General features: G+C 40.5%; 5 protein-coding genes across 15 annotated transcripts in view; all 5 read right to left on the bottom strand.

Moving 5' to 3' along the window:
* Positions 1-1,159: 1,159 nt before the first annotated feature.
* On the bottom strand, positions 1,160-3,659 carry LOC109468421 (collagen alpha-2(IV) chain-like). Its single transcript, XM_019766671.1, has 4 exons — positions 3,641-3,659; positions 2,416-2,536; positions 1,904-2,081; positions 1,160-1,596 (listed from the first exon to the last, which is right to left on the bottom strand). The coding sequence occupies exons 1-4, from the start codon at positions 3,657-3,659 to the stop codon at positions 1,330-1,332; spliced, it is 585 nt and encodes a 194-aa protein (XP_019622230.1). The 3' UTR covers positions 1,160-1,329.
* The window catches only part of LOC109468566 (collagen alpha-5(IV) chain-like), a 68,478-nt gene continuing 48,394 nt past the window's right edge, over positions 2,438-22,521 (bottom strand). For 6 of the 11 annotated variants that reach the window (XM_019766829.1, XM_019766828.1, XM_019766827.1 and 3 more), the window contains exons 44-52: positions 22,357-22,434; positions 21,785-21,862; positions 20,924-20,992; positions 20,086-20,145; positions 19,432-19,500; positions 18,902-18,979; positions 17,835-18,005; positions 15,759-16,057; positions 13,928-15,004 (exon numbers count right to left, since the gene is read on the bottom strand). In XM_019766829.1, coding sequence (XP_019622388.1) covers positions 14,696-15,004; positions 15,759-16,057; positions 17,835-18,005; positions 18,902-18,979; positions 19,432-19,500; positions 20,086-20,145; positions 20,924-20,992; positions 21,785-21,862; positions 22,357-22,434 — 1,211 coding nt within the window. In that variant the 3' untranslated portion in view covers positions 13,928-14,695. Of the gene's footprint in view, positions 2,537-6,271; positions 6,371-9,927; positions 10,027-12,594; positions 12,692-13,927; positions 15,005-15,758; positions 16,058-17,632; positions 17,800-17,834; positions 18,006-18,901; positions 18,980-19,431; positions 19,501-20,085; positions 20,146-20,923; positions 20,993-21,784; positions 21,863-22,356; positions 22,435-22,521 lie in introns of those variants that run through there. The other 5 variants (XM_019766839.1, XM_019766836.1, XM_019766837.1 and 2 more) reach the window with 5 other exon arrangements.
* LOC109468420 (collagen alpha-2(IV) chain-like) lies at positions 4,431-7,405 on the bottom strand. The gene is made up of 3 exons (XM_019766670.1): positions 7,396-7,405; positions 6,072-6,370; positions 4,431-5,460 (listed from the first exon to the last, which is right to left on the bottom strand). Exons 1-3 carry the CDS (start codon positions 7,403-7,405, stop codon positions 5,131-5,133), a joined length of 639 nt encoding a protein of 212 aa, XP_019622229.1. The 3' UTR covers positions 4,431-5,130.
* On the bottom strand, positions 7,853-10,559 carry LOC109468419 (collagen alpha-2(IV) chain-like). The gene is made up of 3 exons (XM_019766669.1): positions 10,550-10,559; positions 9,728-10,026; positions 7,853-8,904 (listed from the first exon to the last, which is right to left on the bottom strand). Exons 1-3 carry the CDS (start codon positions 10,557-10,559, stop codon positions 8,578-8,580), a joined length of 636 nt encoding a protein of 211 aa, XP_019622228.1. The 3' UTR covers positions 7,853-8,577.
* On the bottom strand, positions 10,839-14,083 carry LOC109468418 (collagen alpha-2(IV) chain-like). The gene is made up of 3 exons (XM_019766668.1): positions 14,080-14,083; positions 12,393-12,691; positions 10,839-12,180 (listed from the first exon to the last, which is right to left on the bottom strand). The coding sequence occupies exons 1-3, from the start codon at positions 14,081-14,083 to the stop codon at positions 11,851-11,853; spliced, it is 633 nt and encodes a 210-aa protein (XP_019622227.1). The 3' UTR covers positions 10,839-11,850.

Raw genomic sequence — 22,521 nt, 5'->3', positions numbered from 1 at the left:
ACAGACAGACAGACAGACACACACACACACACACACATACACGAACGCCCCTGAAAACATAACCTTCTTGGCGAAGGTAAATATGGGGGAACATAGTCCTACATTTTCAGCCAAGGTGCATAGAATGGAAGGTGGGGATCGTATGTCCCACATATTAAACAAACGGTAGCCTCATGTGTCACTACTCGTGTACATGTTGCGGGACGCTATCAACAAAAATAAACAGTTGGTGACAGCAGTGCTTGCCGCATCTGTTGCACAATGTGTGTTAAACCTCGATATGTGAATGTATGTAGCTTCAATTTGTGTTTACATTGTTTTGCATACTCATGACTAGGAAGACTGCTAGCTGTATGTGACGTATGATAACATTGCTGACTTAGAGGATATATCTGGGGGAAATAAACTTTAACAACCCCGTAATTTTTGTACATTAATTGCATACAACAAATAAGAAAATGTAATAATCTTCTTCTTTGACAGATAATCATTTATTCTTTGTAAACATGACTAAATCAAACACTGTATCACGAGGAACAATACGACAATAAGAGAATAAGGTGTACATGACATGGTTAGTGGTAAGCCCCTTCCTGCTGCTGCATCTTTACCAGAGATCGTCAACAACTTGTTAGACTCATTAAAGATGTTAAATCTAACTTCTTGACATTTTTACCTGCCACATGAACTAAACATTGTCATGGTAATAATATAAATGCTTTTGATAGTGAAATATACTCCTATATCATCGCGCTGAGAATAGTACAGTATTGAAAGATATCCTTCTAGTTCTATAATTCCTTTCTTAAAAGAGCCATGCACTAAAACCAAATCTGCAAACCAGTTGCATCCGAATTGAATTCGCAAAGTATCTATGGCAGGTAAATTAAACATGTTCAATGCAGATGGTCACATAGTCAAACCAACGTGATGATAGGTTTAACTCACTAGATACGCCAACGTGCACCTACATGTATAACATCCTAAACTTCCACACGGTAATTTTGTTTTAAAAAATTAACGGTAAGTTTAATTCTGAGCTTTGAAATTCTGCTGGAAAAAGTTATTTAGTAGGAGTGCTAATTATTTAAAAATAATAATAATGAAGCAAGCAGTGTATCGTATTACCACCAATGCAGTAGGTACTTCTTGTTCTAATATACATTTTTCGTTGTGTAATACACATTTTCTGCAAGTAAGAAAACATCATGAACCACTTGTGAATAGATACATTCAATTATTTTGCTTGCATGACATCATCATGGAAACCTTTTTCAAGTAGCACATTTCACTACCCGTTCTAACATATTTAGTAGTTTGTGGAAAAGGCTAATTCTGGCGATCCCCGTTATACACACACACTCTACATCGACTAATCCTTTGTTTCAGCACGTTGACACTTCCCACAACTCTTTGAGTGCGGAAGAACTGATCCCTTTCCCCGCCCGGAATACTTATCAGCCAAAAGCTGAGCTGATTACTCGAGACGTCGCAGACGTCACCAACGCACTCGATGAAAGGTGCTGCCCGGAAGTAGTCCAAACAACTTCCGCTAAGTGACAAAGATTGTCCGCCACCTTCACCCGAAGCCGTGTGCTGTGAAAGCATGGAAAATGAAAGCTTTACTCTTTCAACACCTTTTTACTTTTACGTTCACAAGTCTACGTTTGGAAGTGATTGGCCATTTCTTATCCTTATGTAGGAAATTTGATCCTTGTGTACTTGTGTTGGAATAGAGTTCAGCACATGTAACGACTTTATTTTCTTAGCAATATGAATCTGTGACAGCTCTTGCTTGGTGTTCATTACCATATGGAATGAATGATTGAATGAAGGACTACCAACAGAATGAATGGATGAATGAAAGAATGAATGAAGACTTCAAACCCTTAAGATATCGTACCATGAGGAAACTGTAGCCTGTCCACAGGCTCCTCCAGCCATCTGGACAATTCGGAGTGAGCATGGACCGCTGACTATGGACGGCCATCACCAGACTTGTGGTCACACACACCGCGCAGCGGCTCACAAACCTGCGAATGTCTGCTCCTGACAGAGGAGCCATCGGTCCATCCATGTATCTGCAAAAGAAAGGGGTTTTGAAAGTTCGCTGGTAAGCCTCTAAATTGTACAGCCATCAAATTGTACGTCAAGTAATAGGAAACAACAAAACTTTCATAAGTGCATAAAATTAGAATATTACATCCCGATACCATTCACTGAAGGTAAATGTATATACTGACCAAGTTAGTATCTTATGGCTGCCGGCCTAGCATAAATTTTGCCATGCCAAGAAACCTAAAGGTATTTTTTCGCAACGAAGAATCCCAGGTTATACATTAATGTAAAGAGTTCAAATTGCACCAGAAACATACCATGAATGTTACATTTACGTCTATTGAAAAGAGCCCTGACCTGTCAAATGTAGAGAGCCAGTATGTTTTGTCATCTCGATACCCGTACTTGCAGGTATCGTCCGGTTCGCAGCTGAAGAATGGTAAGATGCTAAAGCGTCGTACACATGAGTCTGGTTTTCCTGCAAGGGGGTGGAATACATCAAAGGACGTTAAAAATATAAGCTAGATAGCTAATTCAAAGCTTCTTTCTTCCAATTCAGCTTGCGATGCTGGTTTAGGCACTTTGTACATGCTGCACCCTTCTATATTGACACATGTTTACTTACAATAACATTCACATGCTAGCGTGCTGGAGACAAAAAGTAGAAGCCACAGAAAGACTGTACTACCAGAAAAACATTGGATGATGATCATTTGAGAAATTCAGCAAATGAACGAAGTGCTTGTGCACACAACCACATGTACATGAATCGTGTAGTGCGTGTTGGGCATGGGTGAAGACAGACAGACATGCGGGTAGCGAGATACATGTTTATAGGGTGTCAATGTGCGCTGCTGAGTGAAGCCGCAGTAAAGCGATATTGCTTATTTTGTTTAGATTCCCATAGCAATAATTAGAGCAGCATTAGATTAGAATTGGTAAAAATCAAGCAAAGCAGCAACACATGAAATTCTTTCAAGTGCATGGTGATGAATGTGATAATTAGCATAGATTAGCATACGTAAAAATCAAGATAAGCAGCAACACATACAATTCTTTAAGTGCATGGACATCATCAAGTGCATTGTGATAAATGTGATGGTAGGACATTGTATTATATATTCATGTCACATAGCGTTGGTGTTCAGAGATAAATAGGGGCATGGGGAGGAAAATAAAGAGCATTTGTATGTCGTGTGTGGACAGTGAAAAACAGGCATGTCAGGTTGTCGACCTTTCTATCAAACATGGCGCGTGCAAACGGACTGTGCAGAAGCAGTGGGGACAAGGAATCACATGTGTGGAGTAGGGGTGGATACCAGGCAACCACACGCAAACATCTGCAAACTCTTCATGGACATTGACCTTCAACGAACACTGACCTTGACTGGGATCTGTCTTGAGATGACGTCATCTGTGGCCGTTGCTGCTGGAATCTGCTACCGGGCACGTTATTGGTATCGCTGTGGTCTTGCTAGTACATTATGTCTGCATTTGATTTTGTTTTGATCTGGACTTGCTAATACTATGTGTCCACCAGGAGACATAATAAATGTTGTTTGGTATATACAAGAGTCCTCACGCTCCTTGTGAGACGCCATCTTTAAACCTAGGACCGTCACGGTGTCTATAAATGCACCCGTATTTACCCGTCATGCATCTATAAACAAAACAAGTCACCATTCATTCAGCAGGTAAATGATCATACAGTGTGATTTTTGAATATCGTGATTACTGAATATGAAAATGAGTTGTGGAGCCTGTAGGGAATAACTCTTGGTTGTTTGTAGTTGATTTTGAAAAGAAACTGCTCTTGATATGCAAATGAAGAAAACACCAAGTCATGAAATACACAGACACAACCAAGCTACTGATAGATATGTATATTTTGAAATCTAGACATAAAAACTACAGCGGTACAGATACAGACATTTGCAGCGAATACATGTATTAGAATGACAAGAAGATTAGGATTTTCCATGATTTTTCACTTTGCTACTAACCGGGTTGAACATTTAGTCTACTATGATGTGAAGCAATTTGACTACATTTTAATATGTATCATTGCTTTATTTCATTGATGAAGCGAAAGCCTTCGTCAAACTTATCCTTTACATTGCCATCGGCATAACCGTAAAATAATCGCCTTCTCAACATTTTCACATTCATTTTGCATTTTTTTAAGTCCGTTACATTGTTTTAACACAAATCATGTATTCGTTTCGTTAAAATGTCAATCACAACATCTTACAAGAAAAACCTATGTTTTTGGTTATAGTTGGCACCATTTATTGCTGATTGCCGTGGAAAGTTACGCCGATGAGCGAACGAAAACGTTTCTTGGCCTTTTCTGCTTATTAACGTCATCAAACATAATAATACTGTGAATATCAAGACATGCGTATGATAAGCATATTATAAGCATATTAAAAAGTACTACATACATTCAGTCATCAAAGTCGCTATATCATAACGTAAATTGTTATTAATGACAATCCTAATTTCCTTCAATCCACGATGAATTAGTTGACAATGTTCGTGAATCAAACCGTCATTTTGTACTTTAAGGTTTACAAATTTGTCAAAAAATTAAATATGTACAAGCAGTTAATTCAAATGTTTGTATTGGATAGGAAAAAAATTGTGCATTCCTACACATGAGGATAGTAATTTCCTTAGACCTCCTTGATTTCATATACCTGATCATGACTACAGCTGTCAGAATTATTTAGTCGTAATTGGTCGAAAAAGTTTTAATGTGTATAGTACTGATATACGTTAGCACCGTATCAACAACCATACATTTTTCTGACCCTAATGTATTTTAAATGTGCGAGTTCACCACGACAGTTGTCATTGTCTCCAATAGTCATTATGTTTAATTATATAATATAGCACCATTATGTATATTTTGGGGACATTATCATTAAAATAATTCTCTTGCCAAAATGGCATGCATTGTCACTACCTTCAAAACTTGAAATAAGATGTCGTCTAAATATCATGAAGTTGGCGAACTTAACAGTGCTGACAACATTTCGATTATTTTTTTTTTCAACCTGATTTTAACACTCAGCCGCCAAAGTTGAAAACACCGGTTGCTGTTACACCAGGAGGAGCTTCTTTAGCGACAATTTCTTCGTACAAGCCACCGTTGTAAACACAGACCCTGCAACGACTTATTCTTTGCCTAAGAACGTCTAGCTTGCCCACAACTCTGCGCGGCTCGTTGAATTGTTCCCTCTCACCACCCGGAATTCCGATGAGCCAGAAACTGAGCTGATTGGACGACACGTCACAGACATCGTTGACGCATTCGATAAACGGTGCAGACCGGAAATAGTCCAGGCAACTTCCGGGACTGGTCAGTGGTTGACCTCCTCCTTCTCCGGCAGCGGTGTGCTGGGAAAAGAAAGAGTTCATTTCAATACCACATTTTGATAAGGTATACAAAATGTTGAATGTCAGGCTAGGGCTAAAAAATACTGGAGCATACTGGGTGCAGGTAAAACAAGTGCTTTTACAAAAGCTGACGTTTGCTCGTGTGGTCTTTTTGCACAACAAAATCGTATGCAACAGATGTGTTTTTTCTTTGAAGTGATGATATGACCTTTGATTGAAATCTAGCTCCCCTACATACTCGTATACACTTTGTGCGTTGAGCAGGTATTTCTTATGTCTACATGGTCGAGTCCATGCACTCAGGGCTTACACACAAATGATTATTTCTGTAGGTGTATTTTCATTAGCCGTATTGACTGTCATTACTCACGAAGTGTAAAAGGGTAGTGGTTTCTGAACGGTTTTTAGTATGATCCACACTATCTAAATTATGAGTGGTGCAGGTATACAGGTAAAGGTAACAATTGAGCCCTGAATGTTTATAAAACTTCAGAATATGTTTATAAACTTCAGAATATTTAGTGGCATATCACAACTAAATGGGGTTACATTGCTAGCTATAGCAGGCACATCAGCTAGCTACAGTTATGCTCAACAGATGGCTAACTTACCATGAGGAAGCTGTAGCCAGTCCAGATGCCCCTCCAGCCCTGAGGACAGTCCGGGATGACCGAGGCCCTCTGACTGTGGAAGGCTAGCACCAGGTTGGTCGTGATACAGACTGCACAGCGGCTGATGTACTGCCTGATGTCCGTTCCCTCAGCCGGCACTTTCGGCTGTTGCTCGAACGTGTCGAAGGTGGACAGCCAATACGTCTTGTCGTCCCTGTAGCCGTACTTGCAGACATCATCAGGCTCACAGCTGAAGAATGGTAAGATGCCGAACCTCGGTAGACAGGAGTCCGGACGGCCTGTTGGTAAAGAGTGGAGGGGGAAGGGGGGAGGGGCCGAATGTGCACGGTGTCAGTACTTAGGTCCACTTAACGTCCATCAGTTAACAGTCTCTGTACAGGTCTAGTCAACCCTACAGTACAGGTCTAGTCAACCCTACAGCACTTGCTCAATTTGAGGGGTCAGAATAAATAAAATGCACCATGATACACTTTCCGTTTCAATTGGAAATGTTCCCAAAATGTAACTGAGGGTATGCTTTATGTCTTTCTAAAGAAAATTAAATTATAGCCGTTCAAGTGGTACAAATAATATATTTTTTTCAATTTTTCGAAATCACAAATGTTACTATGAAAGAATTTCCACATCCTCACAGCTATGCTGTGCTACATATTAAATTTCGTTTTGTACCGTTTTCCACTCCTTTTCTTTTCGTGCCAATTTTCCCAAAATATTTTTGTAGCAACTGACAAGGACTTCCACTTCATGGAACTAGGGTAGTCGCTGTAACTTCCATTGAATATGTGGCTACAACAATTTCTGGCTTTGACTTTAACAGGACCATGGTTGTACCTTCTTACCCAACCCTCACTGTAAGCTTCCTACCCATCCCTCCCTGACAAACCAATGAGTACCCATACAGAAATGATATGACAGAGAGTACAGTTCAACAAATAGCTGTAAAATGACAGGCAACATGTTATCCATTGTAGTTAGATTACATCATTAGTTTTAGTGCCATTTTGTTGCATATTGTAGTAAAGTCATTGACATGTATGTATGAAATATCAGTCTGGGTTAACGTGCTGACTTGTGGTGTGTTGAGATGCTGTGCCTCATTTAACGTATCGTGCGCGCTTATAAATCTTAAGTTATATAACGTTAAGTGCAAATATACATATATGTATCTCTTTATATGAAATGCGCATAAAATATGGCGAAATAGAAGAGCAGGTATAATGAAGCGCAAATGCAGCTGCGTTTTGTTAGAATTATACATGTGAAATCAGGGCACGCATGACAATGTGACATGAGATGACGTTACCTTGTACCATGGCGGTCTACCATCCGTCAAACCTACCTCTTCTCTCAAAAGATGTAGTCATTAATGAAGCGGTTGTCATAATAATGTAACAGAGGATAAGTTGATTATCGCTGGTCACTCCATTTTTTATAACAACGCGTCGATATTTCACAATAGAAACATGTAAAAACACTCAGGGAAAAGAGTTGAAATGTAACACATTAATTAACAATAGTTTTAATACAAAGGTCTTAACAATCGTTACAATGTATGTGATGTTAGTACTGATTTGCGTTGATGACACATGGGTATGGCAATGTGTACTGTTGTAATGCAGACCGCACTGGCGCAGCCAGTATGACAAGACGCACGCATGGAGACGACAAAACATTGTGCCAGATGAAAAGAAAAGAAGATGCGATGTCGTTGGAGCGATGCAAATGCAGAACACGCTTCAAGAACAAAGAATGCAAGGTAGTTCAAGTCTAATGAAGTTTTATTACAATGTCGAGAGGCATCCTTGCCATGCAGTCTTTTCTGTCACACAGCTATGACAACAATATCAAATCTCAAAACAGATTACACATTTGAAGGGAATGCCCTCTCTCTCTTAACTACATAATAGCACCATGCTTGGACATTTATTACAACAAAGTAAAGCTATGTGTTTTTTGTTGACGTTACCACCAATATTTGATAGAAATATAGTACATTTATCATCCTTCCCTTCCAGTATATATAAATGGCTAAAGTTTGTTTTCTGTCAGCGTAAAAAATAACACCCCAAAACATACCTATGAATAAATTCCCCCACTACAAAAAGTTAAAGAACTATACATACACCAATTAGATAATACTTATCAATTAGAGCACCGAACGAACGCAAGTTTAAGATCACCCTAAACTAAAACTAAAACTTAACGTTATTTACTGTTGTTATTCTGCCTGCCATAACAAACGATATAGATCTGTTACATGCTTCTTGTCGAGAACATTTGTTAGTTATTTAGCGTCATGTACATAGAGTATAACCTGTTTCACAATCACAGGTTGTATATTCGCTCATACACCTAAAAGTATTCCGACATTTCAGTCAAATACACCTGACATTTCAGTTAGAAACAAGTGAGACGCTGCTGTTTCAGATCATTTTAGTAGCAGCTTTTTGTCCCGAAGGTCAACTGATTCATGATTGTATGTTATCTATTTTTTATTGAATACATTGGTTGGGATGACACCCTCTGGTGCTTCCTCGGCTATAATGTCTTCATACAGATCGCCACCGTAAACGCAGGACCTACAACGGCTTATTCTCTGTCTAAGGACATCGACTGAACCGACTGTTCGTCTGGGCTCGCTAAATTGGTCATCCTCGCCTCCGGGAATTCCAATCAGCCAGAAGCTTAGCTGATTAGACGACACGTCACAGATGTCATTGACGCACTCGATGAAGGGTGCAGCCCGGAAGAAGTCCAGGCAACTTCCGACGCTCGTCAGGGGCTGGCCGCCTCCCTCTCCGGCAGCAGTGTGCTGTAAGAGGCATATTCTCCACATGGTTAGCTCACGAATACACTATACTAAAACTCTGCCAATTTTGTAGTCTAGGTAGAGACCATAGATTGTCCTTTATATGACAATGATAGACACATACGGCTCGGTCAAGTTTTAAGTACATTTCCACACTTTAGAATTTTAGATACTTGACAAGTAAAGAAAAATGTATATTCCTGTTAGCCTTCGATAAACCAAATGTAAGTTCTCATACAGCCTCATACATTTATACAATTACAAGTAAGCTTCATTAATACCTCAGAAGGAAATATGGGGACTTCTACAATGTTTTTGTTTCGAAAGGAACAGGTCACGTACATGTACATGATCCATTGCCAAAAGAAAAATAAATAAGTAAATGTTGATGCAAACTAGGTCCTCTTCATGATCATTCATATTTTACCCATTACATATTGAATTGGTCTGATGTACCACAATGCCTGGATTCTTTTGTATGAATCGAAGAATCTAGTTCTTAACAATTGTTTGCAGTCGCGTTTGAACAAAAAACATTCACTTCGGACAAATGATCTGATGGACACATTGTCAGCAATGGTTCAATGTTGGCATGTACATGTTCAAGTAATTGCAGAATTATTTTGGTCCATTGTTGTATCCAGAACGGTGTCAATCTAGTACTATGCATGAATGCGTTAGTATCAGGTTCGGTTCTGGATACGCGTGCCTGAGTGTAGATTTGCCCCAGGCACGGTTCTGGATACAAGTGGACTATTCTGCAGTTGGTTCTGGATAAGGCAGCCATGCAGCTATTCCTGGCGAACAATGTAAGAGAACAACTTACCATAAGGAAGCTATACCCGACCCAAAGCGATCTCCAGCCGATTGGACAGTCCGGAATGACTGCCGCTCGCTGGCTGTGCACGGCCATCGTCAGATCCTTGGTCAAACAAACTGCGCAGCGACTGATGAACGGCCTGATGTCCGTACCCGAGACAGGCACCGCGGGATGCTGGGACTCGTTCTCTATCGTGGACAGCCAATACGTCTTGTCGTCCCTGTAGCCGTACTTGCAGACATCGTCAGGCTCGCAGCTAAAGAATGGCAGGATGCCGAACCTCGGTAGACACGAATCTGGTTGCCCTGTTGGGTTTGGGGGGAAAAACGTGCACAAAGCAGATGGCAACGGTGTCAGTAGTCTATAGAATGCACATTCTACTACTAGCCACTACAGTGACTCTTACAAGTGCATCTCAGAAACCAAGACTGTGAAGCTTAAAATATAAACAGGCGTGCTGCCGTGAAAATAATTTCATGCAGGTTTCTAAGGTTTTGTTTCATGCATTAGTCTTAGAACAGGTTTTATTACACAAGAGATAACTTACATGCAAACGACTACGAGAAAGATCACATGCATGAAAACATTTGCTAATATTGGATTATTTTGGATTGGTTTTAAACAAAACATTACCAAGACTATCATAAGAAATGCAAAACATGCACTTTTGAAAACATTCAATATTGTGAAGGCGTGAATTTATGTAGTGATCAGAGTGTTGTGAAGCTGTGTTTTTTTTTTTTTGTTATGTGCATCTCATATAAACCTTAGCTCAGAATCGGCCATGCGGATGCAAGTGCAGTTGCAACAGAACCGTGGTACACATACCGCTCACCATGGATAATCTAAGGGTAACAACGTGCACGGAAATATACTACTGTACGGTCAGTCTGTTCCTTTGTACAATAAGTTACAACAGAGAATTTATTAGATACTTAAAAAAATAAAAACAGCAATAGTTAGTAACTCATCGCAAGTATTGCCTCATCTAGAATGTAAATCAACGCTGTAATGCAAGATAAGCGCATGTAATACAGAACAGCAGTTTTTGGACTTAATACGCAAGATAATGGTCGCAATAAGTAAGGTTATTTATCATACATGTAAATATATAATCTGTTATTTGGAACACCATTGTCAGCAATATTTGAATAGATGCTGTTGACGCGTAAGTACAATGCAATAAGTACTGCCATTTAAAATGTGTTGTGTTATGTTTCAGTGAGATATATGGTGCAAGATGGGAAAAAAATTGACGCTGTGCGATGAAATGATGGGCTGCAACTTAACGCTTTGACACAAGATAAGCCGCTGAAAACGCATGCGCCAGTGACAACAAACCATTCTTGTCTGTGCGTGGCCATCTTCCAGTTCATCATTCCGTGAAATGTTGGCGTGTATGTGGCAGTTGTGGTGGTGACGTGTGCCCAAAGTACTGACCTAATACCAACAAGTCTGGATGTGCATTGAACAAAACATTGACGTGTATACGTGTATTATGGTGAATTATCTTACATGTATTGGTGGCGTGCCGCAATTCGCAAAGCTGTGTGAAAACCACTGGATGAAACATGGACATACTATTTGCATGTCAAACGTAACAAGGAATGCAATGGATTTATTTAGCAATAAACAAGATTTACACATTTATTCTGACATTAATACAAATAGCACCAAGTTGTTTCTTTGTCCACTAATTTCTAAGTATCAATTACAACCTTAAAATAGTTGATGTCATGTAATTCAATATACCAAAATACAGGTATCTATTAATAAACCGAAACGAATACGCAGCATCTTATGTTCTTTTTCCTCTGATGATGCATTTATCTTATCACTGTTAGTCTTCAATTGTTGTCTACAATTAGTAAAATGACATATAATCTTACAGATGAGAAGCAGAACTACACTAACTACGATAAGCAGTATTACACTGATCAAACTCAGAGTATTCTTGTCCAACAACTTCGTCGATGAGACCACCTAGGGTTTTTCTCTGAAAGACAACTTACTATGTTACTTGCTGCCATTGGCAGTATTTTATCTTGAAACTACACCATCTTGCAATCACAATTGTTATACTTTATTACTACCGTTTACTGTTGCCTTTTTGTGCAGAAGATATAGTGCTACACATTGAAGCCACCGGCCCCGGTAGCTATGACACCTGGAGGTGCTTCTAGGGCTACTATTGTTTCGTACAGATCACTTGCATATTCGCACACCCTGCATCTACTAATTCTTTGACGAAGGACGTCAACCTTGCCGACAACACGCCTGGGCTGAGTGAACTGGTCGTCGTCTCCTCCAGGGATTCCTATCAGCCAGAAACTGAGCTGATTGGCTGAGACGTCACAGATGTCACTGACGCATTCGATGAACGGTGCCGACCGGAAGTACTCCATGCAGCTTCCGGGGCTGGAAAACTGCTGCCCGCCTCCCTCTCCGGATGCGGTGTGCTACAGGAGAGGAACCTCACCGTGGTTAGAAGATGCAATGAAAGATCTTTTTTACTGTATTGCTATACCTTCAATTTAAATTAAAACAAAAACATTAAAATCTCTTATAAAGTCTTCTTGGCTTACTTACATATAATACAATAATAGATATCTAGGTAGACTTGTGGAACTCAAAAGGAACACTGCAACACAACAGCATAGCCTGTACTCACCATTACGAAGCTGTAACCGATCCAAAGACTACGCCACCCGATGGGGCAGTCTGGAGTCACGGCTGACCGTTGACTGTGCACAGCCATAACAAGGTCTTTGGTCAAGCAAACTGCGCACCGACTTATGAACGGCTTTATGTCAGTTCCCGATATGGGCACAGGCGGCTGTTGCCCGGCATTATCGATTGTGGAAAGCCAGTAAGTCTTGTCGTCTCTGTAGCCATACTTGCACTGATCATCCGGCTCGCAGCTAAAGAACGGCAGAATGCCGAACCTTGGGATACAGGAATCCGCTTTGCCTGGTCAGAGAGAACATTCCTCAGTCGAGGGTTAGCCACTGAACGAAGAGTCGCAAAAAGGCAACTCTTGGACCGGTCTTTCTATAAACAAATTTTGCCGGATCCCTGAATTGAAAAAGGCTCCAAATTTAGATACATGATACGAGCAGCTGGGTATCACAAGGAAAGAAAGGGGAATGCACAGTCAATGATAGGGAAGCATTAGACTTTCATTGATTAACAATTTCACCGAAAAGGGCGAGCAATTTGGTGAATCAAAATTTACTCATTATGGTGAGAAGATTACCCAGTCAAGAAAACAACATGACGATATTTTTATTCTATGTTTGCAGCTTATGTTTGATGTCCAATATACACAATTTCACATACTTTGTTCCAAATGTCAGGAAATAATTTCATGTTATAGGCAGTATGTAGCGATCGGAAATGGTTGATTTTTAATCTACATTTTTATGTATTTGCATCAAAAATTGGCTCCGCTTCAGGAAAGTCCAAACAGAATTAGATACCTTTCCAGCATGAAATATTGCCAAACGACTACAACATGTACTGCTATTTGAAGTGAAACTAGTTACAAGAATTAGATTCACACAAACCAGTCAAGCATGAACGTGCAATACTAATTTAAAAAAAAAATATCTACATTTGATAATTAGCAGGCAGTGAAATGAGATGAAATGAGGCATTCTATACTAAAACACTAACAGATAGGTTTATGGCACATGCATATAAAATGTGCAACATCGATGTTTCCCGTTTAACTGACTTTGTGTGGTGCACAGCCATGGCCCCAAAACATTGCTGGTAATTTTCCAAGCCAAGCGGTTGACATGTAATCCATACTTCTAATCGTAAGACATTCAGACAAACCAAATTGTACCGGCATCTGGACCACAAAAGAAAATTGTGAGAAACAAAGAATTACACACGCTCCCTCGTTCTCCCCTCAGAAACATGCAAGAGCGTACCACACTAGGGACAACTAGCCTACAACATGTATCTACGTAATGCGCGGAAAGACAGCGGGGTTCTATTCTTTCTACTCCAGGAATAAGGCTGCTGTTGACGCTTGCGTACCACATCGGCTCCACGATTCAACTAGAAATGTCAAAGGCAGCAACTCGTTTTGAGGGCCCCCGTCGTCGGTGTTATATCACAATTACCCAATTATCCGTTAATGTTTCTGTTTCGTCATATCAGTCGTAACAATACGGTACATCACACAATACACTTTACTGGTTTAAACGGTTGTATTGGCGATCACATCACATTTATAGACACCAATACATGTCAGCCTGCATCAATAAGACAAATTATGAAACTAGAAAAGCAATTTTTGTACGCTTTGATTTCGGTATTGAGTACAACAAGGCAGCTGCATTACATACGCATGTGGTTAAAATATATGAACAGTTTGTAAGTACAACATTTCAAGTCAAAGCACTGTGCTACTAAATTTGATACATATTCATTACACTACTTTTATAACAGGTGTACTTTTAACACTTTAATACATCGTGCAATGTTTACATGAAATATTTTCCAGCATACACGGCAAGGCTTTGATCAACCTTTTTAGTATTACTTAACACTATGATTTGATCATTAGCTAATGTTAATCAAAACTACCGGAATCCTTATCTAAAACATAACGAGCTAACTTTACCTTTCCTATTTTAAGTAACTCGAACAAAATTACAACATAGATAGCACCATGATAATGTTGACACCTCTTTAGGCCTTCACCAGACAGTTCAGGTTGATAGTAACAAGCTTTCTCAACTTTGTTTCTTTCATATGCACAGTTATAATGCATAAACTGCCGAACGATAGACAGTACATCTAGTACAATATACAATGAATCCCCCCATTTTACAGATTTTTTTCTAAGGCAGCAAATCGATTGTACTTTGTACAATCCGGCTTTGTTAATATAAAGCAAAAAGGGAATCAAGGCCAAGAAAGACGAAGGTCGTGATCATTGAAAAGCCGTTCTACTTTTATCTAGAAAAACCTTCCTCCTCCCGTACGTGCTCCTGCTAATATGGATTCGTACAGGCCTCCACTGTAGACACAAACTCTGCAGCGACTAATTCGACTTCTTAAAAGATCTAAACCTCCCACGGCCCTTTCCGGTTGATTGAACTGATCGTCTTCCCCACCGGGGATACCGATCAACCAGAAACTCAGTTCGTTGGCTGAAACGTCACAGATGTCTCCCACGCACTCGATGAAAGGTGCAGAACGGAAGAAGTCCAGGCAACTTCCGGGGCTCGTCAACGGCTGACCACCTCCCTCTCCGGCAGCGGTGTGCTAGGCACAAGGAGATCCTCCAGCGTTAAATCTCACCTCATAGTCAAGCACAAGGCAATTAATAAATCTATACTTTAACTTAATATTCTAGATTCGCACTGTTGGGCAAATTAAAGCTTATCTGTTCAGCTGAAATTAATGGTAATTTTCAGTGTTGGAACAAAGTTTAAACTCTACGACTATAGATTCCGTTGTTAAATCTCACCTCATAGCCAAGCACAAGGCAATTTGATAAATCTATACTTTATACTCTAGATTGGCACTGTTGTGCAAATTAAAGCTCATCTATGATCTGTTCGGCTGAAATTCATGGTGAATTTTCGTGTTGTAACAAAGTTTAAACTCTATTCATTCTCTATAGATTCTGTAGACTACTATCCATGCTTCAGCCAACTAATCCATGTTAAAAGTTACTCATGCTCAAAACAATTGAAAAGACCGCGAACCTTGCTCAAGAGACTTGTAGAAATACTTGAGCAAAGTGCATTACTTTGTCCTGAATTGTATCAACACATATAAAGTAACAACAGGTATACTAGAAGTCTTTGGAGACCGAAACAGTTAAAGCGTCAATATAGTGTAACCCTAAATGAAAACCTTGCTCAAGTATTTGTAGAAGGCTCTTGAGCAAGGTTCGCGGTCTTTTCATTGAGGGTTACACTATATTGATACTTTAACTGTTTCGGTTGTTTTGTTACAGTTCAGGACAAAGTAATGCAACAGAGCAATATGCTTTCCCCCTAGAAGAACTTACCATAAGGAAGCTGTATCCGACCCAAATGCTTCTCCAACCGACGGGACATTCTGGGATCTGGGCGTCTCTTTGGCTATGTACAGCGATTACCAGGCTGGTTGTGAGACACACGGCACACCTACTAATGAAGGGTCTGATAGCAGTGCCTGAGATAGGTTGTGGGGGCTGTCCAGCCGCTGTGTCAAAGGTAGATAGCCAGTACGTCTTGTCGTCCCTGTAGCCGTACTTGCAGACATCGTCAGGCTCACAGCTAAAGAAGGGCAGGATGGCGAATCTCGGCATACAGGAATCCGGTTTTCCTATTCCGGGAAGCGACATTCTCAATTCAAGGTCCTCTGGAGAAAATCATCTATTCTCGTGTGCCCGACACATCGTGAATGCTCCATGTCAATAAAAAAGCAACTCAACCGTCGACAACTCAACCGTCTAACTAAATACACTACATTGAAAGGAAAAACTCAAACTTCACAGGATGCAAAACGCCTCATTCAGTAACATGTAACGCTCATGAACACATCGAATAAAAAAGCAATGTGCCTTCTTCGATTTTGTAAAGGTTTCACACATATATAACTCGCAAAACACAAATGTTGTGTCGTTGTGACAGGCATCAGCCACGTTGTGATGGTTTTGTTGAAAAGAAAATGGAGTGGGCCAATTAACAATTTGGAAGGACACATTGCTTTTTCTTCAAGACCATCATGCCTTGATAATGTTTAACACTTAGACAAGCATGCAAAAAAGTAGTCAGTTATGTCACTATACGTCATCAAACGAATAGAAAAAATATCCTAATTCCGTCATTGTCAGTCATGTCAAGTCAGTTGAGGGCCCGACCCGCTGCCATTATTTGTTTTCTTCCGAGTTTGCCACTTCCGGTTTAACAGACAGAAGAGGTGTTATTTAGATGGTTGAGTAATATGATGAGGAAGTTCCTTATGAATCGCAATAAAATGCTCCGATGGTGAGTAGAAATGTAAAAATTAACGCTGCGAGTTATGACTGTATAGCCACTGTGAAAGCAATTGAAGTGCCTTAACATCAGAATAAGAGGGATTCATCTTATCAAAGCATTGCTTCAAGAGTTGTATGCGTGCATTAGCATAGTGTTGTGAGAATAAGATCTGTAGTACTTTGCATAGTATTGTTTGCATCTATAATGTGAGAAAACGTGACTGAGGTGTAATGTTATTTTACCGCAGTGAAAACGCATTGATATGAGAATTCCTGATGAAGTGAAAACTGCTGTTGGTGGTTGCGTTCCGAACGGTTTGGGTCGCAAGGTCTGGGATAAGATTGTCAACGCGAACGGCTACCAGACCGCGCCACACTGCGGTCTTCTGTAAGTTTTGGCGCTGCCGCTTTGCACGCACATCACAAAACGACAGTGCAGCAACGTAAGCGTCAGATTATTTCTTTGCAAACGTCACCTTTGCTGGTAGACTTATCGGAGAGTTCGCACCGCTGCTGAGCCTGTTGACACTCTCAGTAGTGAACAGCTCTTTCGGCTTAGGTAAAACGGCACGACAGAGGACCTCCTGTGATAGGTGAAGAGCCTACTGCTGTTACGCAGAATTGAAAAAATGTTATCATCAACGGGAAGGATCACCATTACTTTGACGAAAATGGTGTGCGCTGTTGGTGTACGTGGAATATTCGCAAAATTTGTAACGATTACCTCAGTATCTGAAGTAAAAAAACAATACCTTCAAAATGTGACCTATGTTCATGAGGAGGAGATGTGAGGGGTCAGCTGGACAACATTACCTTCACTTATCTCGGTATATTTTTGTGTTTTAAATTGCTGTGTTGATGTATGGTGGTGCTGGAGTGCTACGTGCCAAAACTGAATGAATCTCCGATAGAATGAATACCTAAATCTTGATCGTGTGCTCTCTCATTGCCTTCCACATGAAGCAGACTGTATCATCCCAGACCTTGGTCATATTTTCGGGGCAGTTGGGAATCTGGTCCGTTTGGCTGTGGCGGGTCAGCAAATCGAACCCTCCTTGTCCAACAGGTCCGGGCAGTCCGTCCAAACCTATGCAGTAGAGTGAATGCGTATTACTACCATACCTAAATCTTGATCGTGCGCTCTCTCGTTTCCTTCGACATGAAGTAAACTGTAGCCCTCCCACAATTTCGTCATGTTTTCAGGGCAGTCCGGAACCACGTCTAACTGGCTATGTCTTGTGAGAAGATTGAATCCACCCGGGCGTCCCTGGGGACCTGTCCTTCCAGCGAGTCCTGCAAGGACAAAACCTCCTTGTTACTTTTTTGTTCATTTCAGCCTCTCCGATTCTCGAATAATCTCCAAACGTCACATTTTGGAGGATATTCCAAAAAATGAAATTGCAGTCAAATACCATGCCTTCTCCAGAAAAAAGTTCATTCTGAAGAAGCACAATATTGTACACAGATGGTTTTCTTAAATTTGTTCATGTTTACGTTAAAGTTTGAAGAATATTCTTCAGGAATCGCTGAAGGACAGAGTAAATGTAATAGCCGATAGTGTGGGAGGCACAACAGCTCCATGATGAAGCCCTCTGATATGATGTAGAAGAACCCTTTCCCAAGATGGCGATACTTTCAGATACACTTGCTTGATAGTTTGTGGAAGTTTCCTGTTCCAATAGCTGAAAAGTTCTTACTTACCGTATCAAAAGAATATTGTTTGGTTTGTTAAAGTGTTAACAGAATGCGAAGTTCTTCCAAAAGTATATTCTGTAATAACTGAAACTTTAAAAGATGCAATCTCATCTCGCCATCTTGGTAGTAGTGTTCTCTACACCACATCTACACACAGTGGTGGTTAGTTTGCCACTACTATAAATAATCAATTCAACACGATTCAAGATCATCAACACAAGCCGTTGTTATTTTACACATTTCTATGAATGACAATCAATTTAACTTGCCCAATTTTCATTAGATTGTTTTACATGCATGTTGCTCTGTACAGTCATGCATTAAATGCAATTGTTCATAAATATACAGTAACATTTTCTAACACAAAGTACTTGCACGCGTTTTCATTAAAAAAATACAATCTGCATTCGTGCAAAACCACATCATTGTAACAAGGGAATATATCTAATGCTATGTAAAATGGTGCCAACATTGCCACCATGGGAAACACTTACCAGGCAAGCCCCTGGCGCCAGGCAGGCCGGGCAGACCGGGGGGTCCTGCGTCACCAGGTATACCCTGTCCGGGTGGACCTGAGCAGGGTCAATACTTCAGTTAGTACGTTAACCAATAAACAGTATAACAGAATCTGCTACAATTGTGTAATTGCTTTAAACTAAAGAATCGGAAACCAATTAATCAAATAAAAGAACTCACATATCATAGAACAAGTCTTCCATTGCTTTAAAAAAGAAGTCAAATCCAACAGAACTATTACCATATGTTGGACGTAGTCTCTGATAACATTGTATTTTCTTTTTCATACATTTTTTTGTGCTGGCAAAATGTATAAATGCAATAATGAATAAAGATTGTCAATATGTAATGTTTTTTAAACGTCAATGAGAAACTTTGACCACAGCTGTCCTCGCATGTGACCTATATTTGTTAGACATGATATGCTTACCATATAAACGTTGTTACAACTCTCTAAGAATAGATGCATAGATAAGCAGAACCGATATAGATAAGGCAGCCTACTAACCAGTAGGTCCTGCGGGCCCAGGGGGTCCTAGTACACCTGGCTCTCCCTTCAGTCCAACACCGGGAGGTCCTGCAAGCAAAACATTATGAGTTCCAAAACTTATAACCTAAGTCAGTGTACTGTTTTACAACTTGTGACACGTCATCGCCAACGAGTAGAAATCGAATCCTTTTTACGCTTTAGGTTGTACATTCATGAACTTCACTTTTGATTATATCTACCATACTAATACATACACCGACAAGTACAATGACATGTCCCTAGCCATGTCTCTGTTTGTGTCTATTCTAAATAAACCCATTCTACACGATTGCAATAGCTCAATTGGTAGAGTGCTCGCTTTGTAACCGGGAGGTCGTGAGTTCAAACCCCGACCGGGTCATACCAAAGACTTTAAAAATGGTACACACTTCTTTCTCTGCTTAGCACTTGAGGCACATATGAGAAAGAGTGTGGGAAGGTCAAACACACAGCACTACCAGCGGACTAGCCCCCTGCTGTATTGCATGGCACAACTGTGTGTCGCTAGGAAATGGAGATGGGCACCACCCCTATGCTCGGGCAAGAGCACGGGAGACCTTCCTTCATTCTACACATCAAAGGGGACGTTTCGCCAGTTAGTGCAGACATAATTTTATGAGTTCATGTACAGACCTGGGGGTCCCTGAGGTCCGCCTGCGCCTGGTTCTCCCTTCAATCCAACTCCGGGAAGTCCTGTTTACATATACATCGGCAGGGATAGAATCGGCATGTTAGAACTCTCCAAAAACAAATCGCAAAAAATGACCGTTATCTTGTTTTATTTTTGACTCCATTTTGACTTTTTGAAAATTTTGACACTAATCTAATCGAAAGACGTCCTCTCACCACCACCATTCAAATCATTATTGGAGAAAAATTCACAAAATTCACAAATTCTATCTATCGTTTGTGAAATTATCTATCATTGGTGTACAATCTGGTTCAGTGGCGAATGGATGCCAATGGGACGTAGGACGTGTGTGCTGTGAAGTGCGTTTTTCTCATAGCAACTTTACGAGCTATGACGTGTGCTTTTATACTTTGATGTGATGGTAATGATATATTGTGCTTGAAGCTTGACGTTTTTGGAAGAGTGATGTCATATGTCGCCTTATTGTCATCACAGACATTACATGGGCTGACTTACAACTGTTGAACGGTTTTGCCAAGTGTTTGTGTGTCCTTTCTAAGCATCTAGATCTAGGACACCATCGAGTGTGCCTCGGAAGATTTAATTAAGTCTTTAGTACGTAACAACAGTCTGTAATTAATGTGTATTCGTAGTCTACTAAGTGATAAAACGTCTCAGCTATGTATGTAGCTTATCAAGTAATAGAACACCATAAGTAGGTTTTTGTGTATGTAGAAAGTAATCAAATGTCAGGTGTAGTTTAGCCGGTAATACAACGTCACACGTGTGTTTGTATTTGAGTGTAGCTGGAAGCAGATGCCATGCAGCAGGTGCACTTACCTGGAGGACCAGGTGGGCCCACGGGACCAAGGGGACCTGCAGGGCCAGGTGGTCCCGGGATTTCGGGCGCTGTTGGTGGAATGGCATGGCGGCATTAACCAAAAAGTGGAATGAGGTGAAGCATCTTTACGAACGTACGTGCACGTTAGTGTTACCTGGAGTTCCAGGAGGACCAAGAGGTCCTGGCGGCCCAGGGGGACCGACAGTCCCAGGGCCATCTGTTCTGCCTGGTGCAAAGTTAATGGAGACTCTGTTAGTATAAAATCAAGGTCAGATACACTTCATTGTTAACACATACAAAACAATAGTCTGCTTTTCTCATGCTTAAGCATACAGGCCTGGGAATAATTCAACTGATATTGATTAAACAATCCGTGTTCTGAGCTACAATAAAATAAAAAGGATTAGACAATGCTACATCTAGATTATAGCGACATGTACAATGCTACAGAATTGTTTGCCATATAAAAGCTAACAGAGGAGAATTATTTCATTCCAGAGCACTGTTAGATCTACAATGTTAAAAGAATTATATCTAGGTTCTCTGTTAATACGAACTGTATTAGTGGCCAAATATCAACATTTTACTTCAAAAGATTACCTAATCCGCAAACCTGGAAACACAATACTGTTCATAATGGTTACTGAAACGAAGCATTGTCAATTACTGGTACCCATGTAGCACTTACATATGCATAATTACAAGCCTACTCCTATTGTGGCAATCCTGGCTATACCACGACATGCATTTATACTTTAAACAAATCTTCGAAGGACAGGCTCTATGATGTAACTATTAGCCAGGATAACATAATACTGCATTGCTTTACATTCCACGGTTCTACAAGACCGACAGTCTACCTGGTGCTCCTGGCGGTCCAGTGGGACCAGGTGGGCCGAGAGGACCGGGTGGTCCCTGTGTGCCAATTCCAGGTGGACCTGTTACAGAAAGACACGTGTTAGAGAATGAAATGGGACTAGCTGAAAAACACCGAACCCCATATTTGTTCAGCCATTCATTACACGTCACTCACAAAGTAGATTCTATTAGAAGATGACACCATTAATGCTTAGAGCACAATTCACAGCTGCAGTTTCCAGAAAATAAAAGTATGATATGAAGACAACAAACAAACAAAAACGTTTAAAAAATAATCATCAGTACTATCTGTATATATTGTTGACACGAATTCTTTTTTGTTCTTCGTTCATGCAGCAACGTAATAGCACGACCGGGCAGACAAAGGTCTTCAGTATAGAGCACCTTTGTGTCATGTATCGGTACGTACGTTGGTTTGTCGATCGGGTACATTAAAGTAAACTATCCATTTCAGTGATGTCTACTGTCTGTGCGATCAAAAAATTTGCAAGAGTTATCAAACTTCACAATCGAATACTTATCAACACCAACAACATGTCAGAAGAATACTTACCGCTGGGTCCGGGAGGTCCGGCGGTTCCGGGGAATCCTGGTGGTCCGGCCTCACCCTTCACACCTACACCGGGGGGTCCTGATAAACCACGACAAATGGCGGGTTAACAGAAAAAAACTGTTCGAACCCATAGTACCATCAAGAACTCACTCACTGCGACTGCAT

Source organism: Branchiostoma belcheri, unplaced genomic scaffold (genome assembly GCF_001625305.1).
Source record: "Branchiostoma belcheri isolate BF01 breed outbred unplaced genomic scaffold, Haploidv18h27 scaffold2, whole genome shotgun sequence".
NCBI lineage: Eukaryota > Metazoa > Chordata > Leptocardii > Amphioxiformes > Branchiostomatidae > Branchiostoma > Branchiostoma belcheri.
This window is presented reverse-complemented; position numbering and strand designations above follow the sequence as displayed.

What these genes read in the sequence shown, in the direction of transcription:
- LOC109468418 (XM_019766668.1), bottom strand. An exon ending in TCGGTTACAGCTTCGTAATG is followed by an intron (nt 12,181 to 12,392) that starts GTGAGTACAGGC and finishes CCTCTCCTGTAG; the next exon opens with CACACCGCATCCGGAGAGGG.
- LOC109468421 (XM_019766671.1), bottom strand. An exon ending in TGGCTCTCTACATTTGACAG is followed by an intron (nt 2,082 to 2,415) that starts GTCAGGGCTCTT and finishes TTTCTTTTGCAG; the next exon opens with ATACATGGATGGACCGATGG. An exon ending in CAGGCTACAGTTTCCTCATG is followed by an intron (nt 1,597 to 1,903) that starts GTACGATATCTT and finishes ATGCTTTCACAG; the next exon opens with CACACGGCTTCGGGTGAAGG.
- LOC109468419 (XM_019766669.1), bottom strand. An exon ending in TCGGGTATAGCTTCCTTATG is followed by an intron (nt 8,905 to 9,727) that starts GTAAGTTGTTCT and finishes TGCCTCTTACAG; the next exon opens with CACACTGCTGCCGGAGAGGG.
- LOC109468420 (XM_019766670.1), bottom strand. An exon ending in CTGGCTACAGCTTCCTCATG is followed by an intron (nt 5,461 to 6,071) that starts GTAAGTTAGCCA and finishes TTCTTTTCCCAG; the next exon opens with CACACCGCTGCCGGAGAAGG.